Source organism: Musca domestica, unplaced genomic scaffold (genome assembly GCF_030504385.1).
Source record: "Musca domestica strain aabys unplaced genomic scaffold, Musca_domestica.polishedcontigs.V.1.1 7, whole genome shotgun sequence".
Taxonomy (NCBI): domain Eukaryota; kingdom Metazoa; phylum Arthropoda; class Insecta; order Diptera; family Muscidae; genus Musca; species Musca domestica.
Window position 1 is genome coordinate 1,344,257 of NW_026712383.1, and position 15,247 is coordinate 1,359,503.

The 15,247-nt window shown below is 36.8% G+C and overlaps 1 protein-coding gene across 1 annotated transcript; it reads left to right on the forward strand.

Annotated features, from left to right (window-relative positions):
* Positions 1 to 7,830: 7,830 nt before the first annotated feature.
* Positions 7,831 to 8,237, forward strand: LOC131806135 (histone H4). Its single transcript, XM_059130062.1, has one exon. It carries the CDS (start codon positions 7,865 to 7,867, stop codon positions 8,174 to 8,176), a length of 312 nt encoding a protein of 103 aa, XP_058986045.1. The 5' UTR covers positions 7,831 to 7,864; the 3' UTR covers positions 8,177 to 8,237.
* The last annotated feature ends 7,010 nt before the right edge of the window (positions 8,238 to 15,247 follow it).

A 15,247-nucleotide genomic window follows, 5' to 3' on the forward strand; every position in this document is an offset into this window, starting at 1 on the left:
TTTTCTCACAATTCGTGAAAAATGTCTAAAAATCAAATAAAGAAAAAATATACATACTTACTCGTTTCAATTTTCTCCAGAATATTTTCACCGAAAACCTTCTTTTACCGATGTCTCGTATTTTATTCCCGATCACAAACATGCCGTCGGCAACTCACATCGCTAAACACATTTAGTTCTTCTTCTTCTTCCTTTTCGTATTATATGAGTATAACATAGCGTCGCTTTATGTATGTATTGGTGCTGTTTAGTCAATATTACTAAAGAACAACCATGCTGTGGTAGCAAAGTAATTTCATTTTGACTTTTTTTAAACATTGTTGCATATTTTCTCAAAATTTTATTTTAAATTGTTAAAAATATTTAATAAATAGATCGTTGATTCATATTATTTTCAAAAATTTCATTAAAAATTTCTAAATTATTCACTTATAATTTCCTTTAAAATTGTATCGAAAATTAAAATCATTATTTTTTTTTTTTAATTAAAATCACTGAATTTTATTTAAAAATTCTTCATTAAATTAATTTTATTTTATTTTATTTATGTTAAATTTTCTTATTTAATTTTCAATTAATTTAATTTTTCATTAGATTATTTTTTAAAAATCACTTTTCCTTTTATTTAAAATTATTTAATTTATTTCCTTTTCATTAATTTAAAAAATTTTGATTTCATTTAAAGTATCTTTTATTTTCATAAAATCTATTTATTATTCGAAATTTCTTTAATTTATTTTCAAATATTTTCATTAAAATTTGCTTAAATTTTCATTAATTTTGCCTTAATTTTCTAAAATTTTCTTATTTTAATTTAATTTAATTATTAATTTACGTTATTTTATTTTTCTTTGTAATTATTTTCGTTAATTTTCATTTTACTATGTTACTTTTATTCTATTTTTTTGGTTCCAAATTTTTCATAGCACCACAATGCGCTTTTATTTTCATGTATGCGTCGATTTATTTCCACCAAAACACTACTTTGCCGCCAAAATTCCCTTGCAAATCGTCTACTTTATGCCTTCCCCAAGAATGCGCCGGGGTACGATTTTTTCACATAAAATTACTACCCAGCCAGCCAGCCACCACCAACTGCCACATGCTTCTTCTTCTACCTCATAGTATACATACTCATTTGGTGACGCCACGATCTCTCCTCTCTCGCGCTCGCTCTATTCCTGAAATCATAAGAGACAACAACAACGACAACACAAATATGCAACTGACAACGAAAAACAGTTATTTAGGGTCCCTTTTTTTATTCATCTTTTTTTAAGGGAATTCATTAATGTTAATTTATTTACATTAAAGTATTATAGAATTTTTTGAATTAATTTTAGGTAACATTAAATGTGTGACCCCCCCTTATCGTATTATTTAGATAAACTTAGAAAAATAAGACTTTATGCTAAGTATTTTTAATCTATAGACTTAAGAAATATTGTTAGTTAATAAGTTATTAAATAACTATGTGTAGAGAGCAGATGAAAAAAATAAACTTGAACTTGAACTTGAAAAACAGTTATTCTGCCAACGGCTAATACAAAATTATTGAGAATTTTTATTTTTTTCATACAAATGTAGCTTGACGCAATTTTCTTTCTCTTTTCAAATATTTTTTGTCGTCCTGAAAAGGACGGATTGGTTGATTTTTCTATGGAATCATACGATGGTCTGTATTCTTCTTCTTTTTCATTCCATAATACCTTTCGAAATAATTTAGGCTTTCTTTTCGGTCTTCTTGGGCAAGAGAACAGCTTGGATGTTTGGCAATACACCACCTTGGGCAATGGTAACGCCAGACAGCAATTTGTTCAATTCTTCGTCGTTACGGATGGCCAATTGCAAGTGACGGGGAATGATACGAGTCTTCTTGTTGTCACGGGCAGCATTGCCAGCCAATTCCAAGACTTCAGCAGCCAAATATTCCATGACAGCGGCTAAATAGACGGGAGCACCGGCACCAACACGCTCAGCATAGTTGCCTTTGCGCAACAGACGATGGATACGACCGACGGGGAATTGAAGACCAGCACGATTGGAACGGGACTTTGCCTTTCCCTTAACTTTGCCACCTTTACCACGACCAGACATTTTCACTTTATTTTAGTTTTAAACACTTCACTTAAGCAATTCAATTCAATTCAATTTTGACAAAGGTCACATTTATTTGGATATACTTCTTACATGCTAACAGTAGTGACTTACTGTGCTAAAACCTTAAAAAATAATTATAGCTATTCGCTACATACTACATAAATTACATAAATTGCTGTGGCCTAGCCATCCGCACACTTTCAAACAAAAGAAAAATTAAATTCAAAATTTACATAAATGCCCCAAAAAATCCAAAAATAAAAAATGGGCGAAATCAACTAATTTTTTAAAACTAAAACTTAAATCTAAGACTTAAATCTAATACTTAAAGCTAATTTCTACAAACTACTATTTACAATATATACAATATTTACATTTTTTACATTTACTGTGTACTATTGTACACAGTATCTTCTACATCAAGGGTGTTGTAACGTCGATGGTAGAAGCGAAGTTCACCATCGACGTACAACAACCCTTCCTCATCTAGTCTTTTTAGGGCACCCGGTGGTAGGTACCTAGCAGTCCTCAGTTCATCCACGTCCAGGCTGCAACGCAGAGCATTCTCCACCATACTGTTATTCAGTCCGTCAGTCTTGTCTAAGAATTCCAGTGCTCCTGAGACCAGGACCCTGTCAATTCTTTCCCCACCTGCCCTGTCATATATGGCCCTATTAGAGGTCCTTCTGACAGTTCCATCCTGACTAAATGTTAGTCCACTCATGCCTAAGCATGAAGCCAGGACACTACGCTCCCATCTCCTAAGCCTCTCCATCTGGCTGGACGAGATGCCAAACCAGACAGGAAAAGCGTAGGCAACAATAGGACGCATTATTTGCCGATATAACAGCAACTTAACTTCGGGAGTTAGGCCATCCCGCATCTTCATCAGCCCTTGATAGCTGAAAAAGACCTTCCTCGCTCTGTCCAAGATAAAACTTATATGTCCATTGAAGTCAAAATTCTTTTGAAAAATGACCCCAAGGTATTTTATCTTGTTCTTTATTTCTACATTATGAGGTCCAACTTTCACGACCGGATGGTACCTTGTAAAATTTGGACGAACATATCGAGTATTCCCGGTAAATACAATTGCCGAACATTTGTCCCCATTTAGCTTGAGGCCCCATATGGTAAAGAACCTATATAAGACCTCAAGATAAATGTTCAGACGTGCTTCAGCTATACGAAGTAATGGGGCCGTATACGCCACAAGCACATCATCGGCGTATGATAATGCTAACCCTCCTCGTGGAGGTGTAGGCATGTCACTGACATAGATGTTAAACAACATCGGCCCTAGGAGGGAGCCCTGGGGCACGCCAGTCAGTACAGGTCTGCGACTAGATAGTCGCTCACCTACCCTAACTCTGAAATACCTATCAGACAGGAAACTTTCTACTAACCTCACAGTTTGGTGATCAAAACCAAACCGTTGCATTTTAAACAATAGACCTTGATGCCATACGGTATCAAAGGCTTTAGAAAAATCAAGTCCAACTGCAATAGTGCCATCCCTATTGTTGAGACCTGAAACCACATAGGATGAGAGAACAGTTAGGGCATGGACAGTGGATAGGCCTGCCCTAAACCCAAACTGGTTGTCCTTCAACACCCTTTTATCCTCTACGAGTTTATTTAATCTTTCCAAAATGAAAGACTCGAAGAGTTTACCGAAGGCCGATAAAAGTGATATCGGCCTATAGCTACTACATTGTCCCAGAGGTGAACCCCTCTTAAATATGGGAACCAACATAGCCTCTTTCCATGCCCTGGGAAAATAGCCCAGGTTCAGACAGTGATTAAATAACACTGCCAGGAACGTAAAAATAACCTCTCCCGCCTTTTTTAAGGCGGTATCGGGTATTCTGTCCAAACCGCAGGATTTACGTGCTGGCCTACGGGCGATTGCCCTGCCCACACAACCGGCGCGAAGAAAACCACCCTCGTTCCAACGAGTGGCGTTTTCAACAATAGCCCCATCTGCAGTAAATGTATCGCCGAAATTTACCATGGGGGACCGCTCGCTGATCCCCTCGGTAGCTCGATTAACTGAGCTACGGAGGGCATCATGTTCCCCAGGAAACCGATTAACTGGTCCTCCTGAGAAATTAGCACTCGGTCCTCCCATGGCCGGCGAAACACCCTGCACATGGTCTGCCAAGGCTTCAGCCTTTTCACCGTCGTCTGTAATAAGTCGACCTGTATTGTCCACCAGCTGACTAACAGGTTCTCTAGTATCTAGTCCAGCTGCCCTTTTGACTTTGTCAAAAGTTTTCCCATCAACTCTTATTCTCCCTAAATAATTTGTGAGTCTCTCCTGTTCGAAGATTCGAACAGAGTCCTCAATTATGCGATCCAAATTTCTGATATCCGCTCTAAGAGCAGGAAATCTATCTGGATCCACAGATCTTCGGAGAGTGCGGCATAGCCTGCGACGCTCTCGAATAAAGCCCAAAATTCTCGGAGGAAGATCTCCAAGAGTTTTAGGCCTAACTCTCTGTTTAGGTACAGAGGTCTCTATAGCATTGCGGAAAATCTCACCTAGATTTTCCACACACCTATCTACCTCATCTATTGAAGCATTTCTATTAGATGGTAGTGTGCACTCATCAAGCCCTAACCTAAGCTGACGCCTAAATCGTCCTACATTCATGCGATTGAAGTTCAGAAATTTCTGTCCTTCATTTCTCGCCAGACTCCCCAAATTTAATTGAATTTGAATCGCCCTGTGATCCGATTCAAAATCAAATGCCATAGAAATATTTCCGCCGCCAACCAGAGGGAGTCCTGGTGTACGCAGAAATAAATCTAGATATGAGGCAGATGTCGCATTCTCCCTAGTCGGAATATCCGACCTTATTACGTCAAATTCTAGGCAGTCCTGTAAAAGTCTGTCTAAAACTAGTCCACTGCAGTTTCTCACGTTACCTCCCCACGAAGTGTGCTTCGCGTTTAGGTCGGTTCCGATCAAAACTTCCCCAGAGTTATATAGGTCAAAAACCCGCAAAATATCTTCGGACCGTAGTGTCACATTGGGTGCGAGGTACATTGAGACGAAAGCTACAGTGGAGCCATCGTCCTTCCATACCCTCACGGCACAGGATTCTATATGTCCGGTTGAGAGTGGTATTCGATCACAGCGAATACCATCTCGAACAGCAACCGCGGTACCACCCCCGCGTTGCGCCCCATCACGATATTGGAGAAAAACCCTATATCCCTCTAAACTAAAATTATGAGAAGGGTTGAGCTTATGCTCAGCCAAAAGGAGTACATCAGGCCTCCTCTCCTCAACTAACAACTTCAAATAGTGTCTCTTTGATAGTGAAATCAAAGAGTTCACATTAACAAAAACTACCTTAAAACTGGACATTTCCAGCAATGCATAACAACCAGGCAGACATGGCGGCGTCAATGCCTGAAGATGCCATTATTTTTTGAAAGATAGGACCAAATGTCCTAGCCTTCTCGCATTTTTGAGAAAAGTCCGTTCCAAAGAACTGGACAATATTCTCAGATTGAGAAATTACCTCTTTTTGGGGAGGTCGATTGCTAGAACGTGGACCGTTACTAGCTGGGACTTGTTGAGGGGCCGATTTTGCACGGCCACCTGCGACACCAGCATATGTCGTGCTGGAGCCAATGGCAGCAATTCGTAAAGAACGTGCCTCATTTTTGGCCTGTATGTCGGCCTTGGCTTTAGCTTTGCGGGCTAAAATTGCCAAACGGTGTGGACAATCCTTAGCCGAAGCAGGATGTCCGTATTTGCCACAGTTAACGCAGTAACAGGGCTGTGCCACCTTTTTAACAACCTCCCCAGATACCGGGTCGGTGTATTCAACAAGAGTGTCTTGTCCCTTTGGAGGGACAGGACACTCTTTGGGACCATGATCTCCATTGCACTTGTTACAGCGCTTTGGCATTGTACAATTGGTCGCGATATGGTCGTGACCTTGGCAGTTGAAGCATTGCTGCATGCCACTACCTTTATCCTTACGGATCTTGACATTGCAGTCAATTATCATTTTGAGGTTATACAGCCCCAAAATGTCCGAACTTTTGCTTACACGCAAAAGCCATAGGCGGTATGAAATGTTGGTCAGACCAACAATTTCAACCTTTAGGCCTGATTTGGTAGTGAGGAACTCACTTACCGCCTCAGGCGTATATTCATTAGTTAAGCCCTCTATGACAAGCATATAAGGACGTAACTCCTTGGGGGTATGGGTATAAAATTTATACCCACGCTCTGTCAAGATTTGCTTGACATAATTAAAAGCGTTGAGGCCTTTGACCTTCAACGCCAAAACGGACGGACGGACCAAAGTGATAGAAAACTCACCTGGACGTAAGTGCTGCCTGAGGATGCCGGCGATCTCCGGAACACTAGCGCCGAATATTTTGAAGGCTGGCATATTTTTACCAGCATCCATCTTCTCCGTTGTTTGCCTGGCAGGGGTATTTGCCTTCTTCGTAGCAGGAGCAGCAGCCTTGGTGACAGCAGGGACAGGAACCTGGTTGACAGCAACGGCAGCAGTCTTGTTACCAGCCACAGGGGTATTTGCGTTGGGTGGTTGGTCCTTATTTTTCACCTCCTTCAGTACATACCGTACTTTTGGTATGGCACCTTTCGAGACTTCCTTCTTTTTATCAGTCGCCGGCGGTGCGACATTCATCTCCTCATCCGCCATACCGAGGTCTTCGGCTGCCTCGGTAGCCACTACGGTCTCCTTGCTGGGGGGGCCAATCATAGCGCATTTGGCTAGCGCTTGGTTGGCAGCAGCCAGCTCTGCTGCCATACGGCTCCTTTCTTGCTCTAAGTGAGCAATACGGGCTTCAAGCTGGCGAATTGTAGCTTCCAGCTTCACGTTATCATAGGCAGAATTGCCTACGTTGCAGTGGCAGCGTTTTTTACGTGGTTGCCTAACCACATCGGAGCTAATTGAATGGCCCCCATCACTTGTAGCACCATCAGATGCAGCATAATCACCTCTTTTGGGTATATTTGCTTTATTTGGTTTGGCAAATATACCCACAGCTACGCCATTGCCAGTGGAATTTAAATTCACCGGCCCAGTAATCTCCTTTCCCGCCATTTTTAGTTTTGGCGAGAAACCTCCTACTTCAGGAGTGCTGACGGGGTTGATTTTTCCCGTCAGCAACGTTGTTTTGGTGGTGGCAGCTACTGCTTCCTCTTCTTCAATCAACCCTCGTGCCAAATCAGCAAATTTTCAATTTTGCTGACTACTATTCGCGTCTCACTTTTTTGAGAGACCGAATATAAAATTTCGATATTTTGCCTTTTTTGGCCAAAAATAAACAAAATTTTATCTCTTTCGAAGATAAAACGCAATAAAGTCTTCACTTTGACTTATTTTAGTCACTTTTTACTTTATTCACTAATGATTTTTCACTTCACTAGAGATATGCACACAAACACGGTAGACACTGTAATAACGTTGCCATCGCCACGAAAACGAGTATTTATAGAAAATTGTGCTGTTAGCATCAACTTTCGGGGTTGATATGTTAGTGAATTCTTACCTATCCGTATACCAAATGTACACGCACACACAAGAGAGAACATACAATACTAACGGCAAATGTACACACACACATATAACTGTACATACTTTACTTGTGCGTTAAATGGTTGGAGAGAGCCTCAAATTTTGTATAAATACGAGCGGAATCGCCGGAAAAAAACATTAGTGCTCAAACTGTTCGTGAAGTGATAAGTGAAATAAACTAAAGTGAAAAAATGACTGGTCGTGGTAAAGGTGGTAAAGGCTTGGGAAAAGGTGGCGCTAAACGTCACAGGAAAGTGCTCCGTGATAACATCCAAGGTATTACCAAGCCAGCTATTAGACGTTTGGCTCGTCGTGGCGGTGTAAAACGTATCTCTGGCCTGATTTACGAAGAAACTCGTGGTGTTCTGAAGGTGTTTTTGGAAAACGTTATTCGTGATGCTGTCACCTACACCGAACATGCTAAGCGTAAAACCGTCACCGCTATGGATGTCGTATATGCTTTGAAGAGACAAGGCCGTACCTTGTACGGTTTCGGCGGTTAAACAAATTCTTGACGCAATTTGGAGAAATCTTTTTTTACAACAAAACAATCGGTCCTTTTCAGGACCACAAAATATATCAAAAAAGAGATACTTTCTTGTTGAAAACTATTTTTTAAATTAAAATAAATAAAAAATAAACACTTACCTTAGGAAATATAAGAATTTTATGTCAAAATTTCTAATAATTTTCTTTTTCAGCTTTCTCGTATTTTTTTTCTCACAATTCGTGAAAAATGTCTAAAAATCAAATAAAGAAAAAATATAAATACTTACTCGTTTCAATTTTCTCCAGAATATTTTCACCGAAAACCTTCTTTTACCGATGTCTCGTATTTTATTCCCGATCACAAACATGCCGTCGGCAACTCACATCGCTAAACACATTTAGTTCTTCTTCTTCTTCCTTTTCGTATTATATGAGTATAACATAGCGTCGCTTTATGTATGTATTGGTGCTGTTTAGTCAATATTACTAAAGAACAACCATGCTGTGGTAGCAAAGTAATTTCATTTTGACTTTTTTTAAACATTGTTGCATATTTTCTCAAAATTTTATTTTAAATTGTTAAAAATATTTAATAAATAGATCGTTGATTCATATTATTTTCAAAAATTTCATTAAAAATTTCTAAATTATTCACTTATAATTTCCTTTAAAATTGTATCGAAAATTAAAATCATTATTTTTTTTTTTTAATTAAAATCACTGAATTTTATTTAAAAATTCTTCATTAAATTAATTTTATTTTATTTTATTTATGTTAAATTTTCTTATTTAATTTTCAATTAATTTAATTTTTCATTAGATTATTTTTTAAAAATCACTTTTCCTTTTATTTAAAATTATTTAATTTATTTCCTTTTCATTAATTTAAAAAATTTTGATTTCATTTAAAGTATCTTTTATTTTCATAAAATCTATTTATTATTCGAAATTTCTTTAATTTATTTTCAAATATTTTCATTAAAATTTGCTTAAATTTTCATTAATTTTGCCTTAATTTTCTAAAATTTTCTTATTTTAATTTAATTTAATTATTAATTTACGTTATTTTATTTTTCTTTGTAATTATTTTCGTTAATTTTCATTTTACTATGTTACTTTTATTCTATTTTTTTGGTTCCAAATTTTTCATAGCACCACAATGCGCTTTTATTTTCATGTATGCGTCGATTTATTTCCACCAAAACACTACTTTGCCGCCAAAATTCCCTTGCAAATCGTCTACTTTATGCCTTCCCCAAGAATGCGCCGGGGTACGATTTTTTCACATAAAATTACTACCCAGCCAGCCAGCCACCACCAACTGCCACATGCTTCTTCTTCTACCTCATAGTATACATACTCATTTGGTGACGCCACGATCTCTCCTCTCTCGCGCTCGCTCTATTCCTGAAATCATAAGAGACAACAACAACGACAACACAAATATGCAACTGACAACGAAAAACAGTTATTTAGGGTCCCTTTTTTTATTCATCTTTTTTTAAGGGAATTCATTAATGTTAATTTATTTACATTAAAGTATTATAGAATTTTTTGAATTAATTTTAGGTAACATTAAATGTGTGACCCCCCCTTATCGTATTATTTAGATAAACTTAGAAAAATAAGACTTTATGCTAAGTATTTTTAATCTATAGACTTAAGAAATATTGTTAGTTAATAAGTTATTAAATAACTATGTGTAGAGAGCAGATGAAAAAAATAAACTTGAACTTGAACTTGAAAAACAGTTATTCTGCCAACGGCTAATACAAAATTATTGAGAATTTTTATTTTTTTCATACAAATGTAGCTTGACGCAATTTTCTTTCTCTTTTCAAATATTTTTTGTCGTCCTGAAAAGGACGGATTGGTTGATTTTTCTATGGAATCATACGATGGTCTGTATTCTTCTTCTTTTTCATTCCATAATACCTTTCGAAATAATTTAGGCTTTCTTTTCGGTCTTCTTGGGCAAGAGAACAGCTTGGATGTTTGGCAATACACCACCTTGGGCAATGGTAACGCCAGACAGCAATTTGTTCAATTCTTCGTCGTTACGGATGGCCAATTGCAAGTGACGGGGAATGATACGAGTCTTCTTGTTGTCACGGGCAGCATTGCCAGCCAATTCCAAGACTTCAGCAGCCAAATATTCCATGACAGCGGCTAAATAGACGGGAGCACCGGCACCAACACGCTCAGCATAGTTGCCTTTGCGCAACAGACGATGGATACGACCGACGGGGAATTGAAGACCAGCACGATTGGAACGGGACTTTGCCTTTCCCTTAACTTTGCCACCTTTACCACGACCAGACATTTTCACTTTATTTTAGTTTTAAACACTTCACTTAAGCACTGAAAAACACAAATGATAAAAATTTTCGGATCGAAACGTGCTATTTATACTTTTCTCACACACACATTTCTTCAATAATGGGGTGGTTTGCCTTGTGTGTGCCTGCTAGCTGTGACTACCTGAAATTCTTGTCGACTACAATCTACAAATTCTGTATAGCTGCCCGTTTTGGTTATCATTTGTGAACAGTGTTAAAAGTGTTTGTGTGATTCAAAAAAATAATAAGTGAAAATGCCTCCTAAAACCAGTGGTAAAGCAGCAAAGAAGGCCGGCAAAGCCCAAAAGAACATTACCAAGGGCGATAAGTCGAAGAGACGTACCAAGCGTAAGGAGAGTTACGCTATCTACATTTACAAAGTGTTGAAGCAAGTCCATCCCGACACCGGTATCTCCTCCAAGGCCATGAGCATCATGAACAGTTTCGTCAACGATATCTTCGAACGTATTGCCGCCGAAGCCTCTCGTTTGGCCCACTACAACAAGCGCTCGACCATCACCAGTCGGGAAATCCAGACCGCCGTCCGTCTATTGTTGCCCGGTGAATTGGCTAAGCACGCCGTCAGTGAAGGTACCAAGGCTGTTACTAAATACACCAGCTCCAAGTAAATGTCTTGATATTTTTCATTTTCATGCGTCGAAATACTACCTTAAAAGGCCCTTTTCAGGGCCACAAAAAACATTTCAAAAGAGATCATATTTTTGTTGAAGCTACAATTTATCATTATTTAGTAATAAACGAATAAAATTCCATAAGAAATATATTTTTCTCTATACAATGATTTTTCCATGCATTTAGCTAACTCGCATATGTGCCTATGTGTAACCTTTGCTTGCTTGCTTGTGCGATATGCTATAACAGCCATCGTCGTCGTGTATGTGTGCGTGTGTTAGTGGTGATTTGCCTTGCCGTCGTTGATCAACATCGAATGGGCATCATGTATGTGTGAGCATTTTGTTACAGCACAACGGCAAAGCAACGAAATATAAGGCTGAGGCAGAAATTTTCAAAGGAAAAAATATATTGATGGAAAATGTAAATATTTTGCCAAAATGTCATTTCTGGGTGAAATTTGTGAAATTTGAGAGAATATGAAAATGACAAAATTTTCAAAATTAAGTAGAAATTATAAAATTGACCAAATTATGGGGATTTTCGAGAATTATGACCTGTGGGTAATTAGGAAAAAATTTAAATATTTTATTATCTTTTATGACCTGGGTTAAAAAATAATCCAGTGGCGTCCTCGATTATATTGGCTCAATAAAATTACCTAATAAGAACAGTAATTAGCGAAAGTAATTTTTTTTCCCAAAATCAAACACGTGTACAAATTTACTTATTTATTTAGGTAACAAAAATATATACGATAACTGTTGAAAATATTTTTCTCTTTTTTAATTTAATTTGTAGCCCTGAAAAGGGCTGTTAGATAGTATGTTTTCGAATATCGAAAATATTGTGGAAAAAGTAATCTTTCTGGGAAAAATTACTTCTTGGCGGCGGTTTTCTTAGCAGCTGGCTTCTTTGCTGCTGCGGCCTTTTTGGGCTTAGCAGCTGCAGTTTTTGCCTTGGGTGCCTTTGGTTTAGTGGCAGATGCTTTGGCGGCGGTCTTTGCTGGTTTAGCTTTAACTGTACCGGTTTTCTTGGCAGCCTTTGCCTTTGTTTTGTCGGCCTTCTTCTTTTCAGCGGTCTTCTTGGCGGCAGAGGGTTTTTTGGCAGCTGCCTTCTTCTCACCAGCGGCCTTTTTAGGGGCGGCAGCCTTCTTCTTTTTGTCACCAGCGGCTGGGGCCTTCTTCTTCTTTTCAGCAGTCTTAGCTTTGGGTTCCTTAGAGGCCGAAGCAGACAATTTGAATGAACCAGAAGCACCCTTACCTTTAGTTTGGATCAATTTTCCACTGGCAACGGCACCTTTCAAGTACTTCTTGATGAAGGGGGCCAATTTTTGGGCATCTACTTTGTAGGTGCTGGCCAAGTATTTCTTGATGGCGGGCAATGATGAACCTCCACGTTCCTTCAGGGTCTTGATGGCGGCATCAACCATTTGCTGGGTTGGAGGGTGGGTAGGGGCAGCTGATGGCTTCTTTGCTTTGGCAGCGGCTTTTTTTGGTGCCTTTTTCTCAACAGCGGCAACTGGGGAGGCGGTGGCTTCAACAACGGCGGCGTCAGACATGGTTATTCACTGTTTGGTTTATATTTCACTGTTAACACAAATACACTCACAAATTTATGTGTACTATTATTTTTGTTAGCGGCGAGCTAAAGTGTAGGTACATCGAAAAGATGAGATGTGCATAGTAGTCAATTGGTAAATTTTTCGAAAGATTGTGTGGAAGCGTGTTTAATTTTTTACAAAAGTTTTCGGAGAAATTAAATTTTCCTGAAGAAGCTTTGATAATTTTCACTAAAAATGTTTTATACCTTTAAAGTATAGATTTCAGGCTATGTTTTAAAGAAAGTTTGGTGTAATTATCACTTGCCGTTTGTGAATTATAAACGTTTAACTTGGCAGATTATAAAAATGTAATCACAAATTTCCAACTAAAATTTAAAAAAATCAAATTTTTTACGAAAATTTAATTGAAAATTCTTTTTGAAAATGTAGCCTGATATGTTTACTTTAGGATCAAAGAAAAATATTGATGCAATTTCATATTTTACTATGTGAAAAAATTGAAATTATTATGTGGTCTATGACAGCAGAAATCCTCTTGTTGGCATAATTTCAATGAAGAAAAGTTTTTCTTGAAATAAATTTGAAAGCTCAAATCTTAATAAGTTTTATAAAAATTTCTTAAAAAACATTTCAGAATTTGTATATTTACATCAAAATATAACATTATTCACAAAAAGTCATAATTTACGGGGAAAAGTTACAAAATCCCCAGAATACTTCATACTACCAATGTACAGGCATTCACTGACAAACGGTTATGTATTTTCATTTTGCAATATTTTTTGTGAATTTTAACATAATTTGTTCTATAATTTATAAAAAATAGTATTAAAAGCCATTTTCTACGTTATTTTGTCAATTTTTTGTTAATTTTATAAAAAAATATTCCCAAAAAGAAATTCCTCTTTACAGGCAAATATCAACTAGAACACTTAGAAATGTCATGAAATTAATTGCGTTTTACAAAAATGATTTTCGATCAACTTCAAAGGTAGATATTATTGGAATTCCTTTTTATAATACTTTTAATTATATTTTACATCAAAATTCTGAACAAATCAATTATTTTCTTCTTCAATTTTTGAAAATAATAAATTATTACCAATTTCTCTAAATACATCGGGCATAAATAATTTTGTAATTCCATATGGAGAAAATTCATATTTAAATGTCTTAAAATGCGTATAAAACAATTCAAAATTTTGCTGAAAATGAAAAAAACATATTTCATACATCATTCCTGAAAAAAATTAAATAGGAGGGCAACATTTTAGCTGGAAATTTTTAAAATTCACATGAAATAATTCGTAGAAATTGAAGGCAGAGAATTTTTCCCGTTAAATTGAATAGTCCACAACAGAAAAAAATGATCGAAGGGGAATAAAATGAGAGAAATAGACAAATGTCGCGCCAAAAATCATAAAGAGAGCAATTTTTTGCTTAACGGGAAAAGGAAAAAAACAAAATGGACAAAAAAAATCCCGTTAGCAAAATGTATGTGGTGGTTGTTTTTATGAGTCATTGCATTTTTTTTCGAAGAGGGAGTACAAAAATGATAATAATTTTGCAAATTAAAGGAAAATATCAAAATGGATAATTCAAAAAATTCAAATAAAATTCAAAAAATAAAATATTCGATCAAAATAAAATAAAAAAATTAAATAAAAAAATAAAGTGTCGAAAAATCATCAACGAAAAAAAAAAAACAACATCAAAAAATATATCTTTATTATAAAAAATGTTAATTGTTGAAAAATAATCATAGCCCTAAATTATTTTTATTTATTTCAAAAAAATACTAAAAATTGTAGATTGAGTAAAAATATCTCTTTTTTGTAAAATATTTGTGGTCCTGAAAAGGACCGATTGTTTTGTTGTAAAATTGTTGCTTTTAAAACGTCAAGAATTTAAGCACGTTCTCCACGAATACGTCTGGCCAATTGGATATCCTTAGGCATGATGGTGACACGCTTAGCATGGATGGCGCACAAGTTAGTATCTTCGAAAAGACCAACCAAGTAGGCTTCACTGGCTTCTTGCAAGGCCATAACAGCAGAGCTCTGGAAACGCAAGTCAGTTTTGAAATCTTGAGCGATTTCACGAACCAAACGTTGGAAGGGCAATTTGCGGATCAACAATTCAGTACTCTTCTGGTAACGACGGATTTCACGCAAAGCAACTGTACCAGGACGGAAACGATGAGGCTTCTTAACACCGCCGGTGGCTGGGGCACTCTTACGGGCAGCTTTGGTAGCTAGTTGTTTACGGGGAGCCTTTCCACCGGTCGATTTACGGGCAGTTTGCTTAGTACGAGCCATTTTTCACTTGAATTTTTTTCACTTCACTAGAGATATGCACACAAACACGGTAGACACTGTAATAACGTTGCCATCGCATTTCATTTCATTTCATTTCATTTTCATCTTTATTTCCCAAAATTTCTTTACAGAGTTTCAAATATTACTTAAGTATTATCTTAAATTAAACTTACTCTAACACAAATACAATTTGTTTTTCTAGAGATTTATACATTTATTCTGATTAAATTA

Excerpts from the sequence above, each read along its gene's own strand:
- LOC131806135 (XM_059130062.1), top strand. The coding sequence starts at position 7,865 with ATGACTGGTCGTGGTAAAGGTGGTAAAGGCTTGGGAAAAGGTGGCGCT.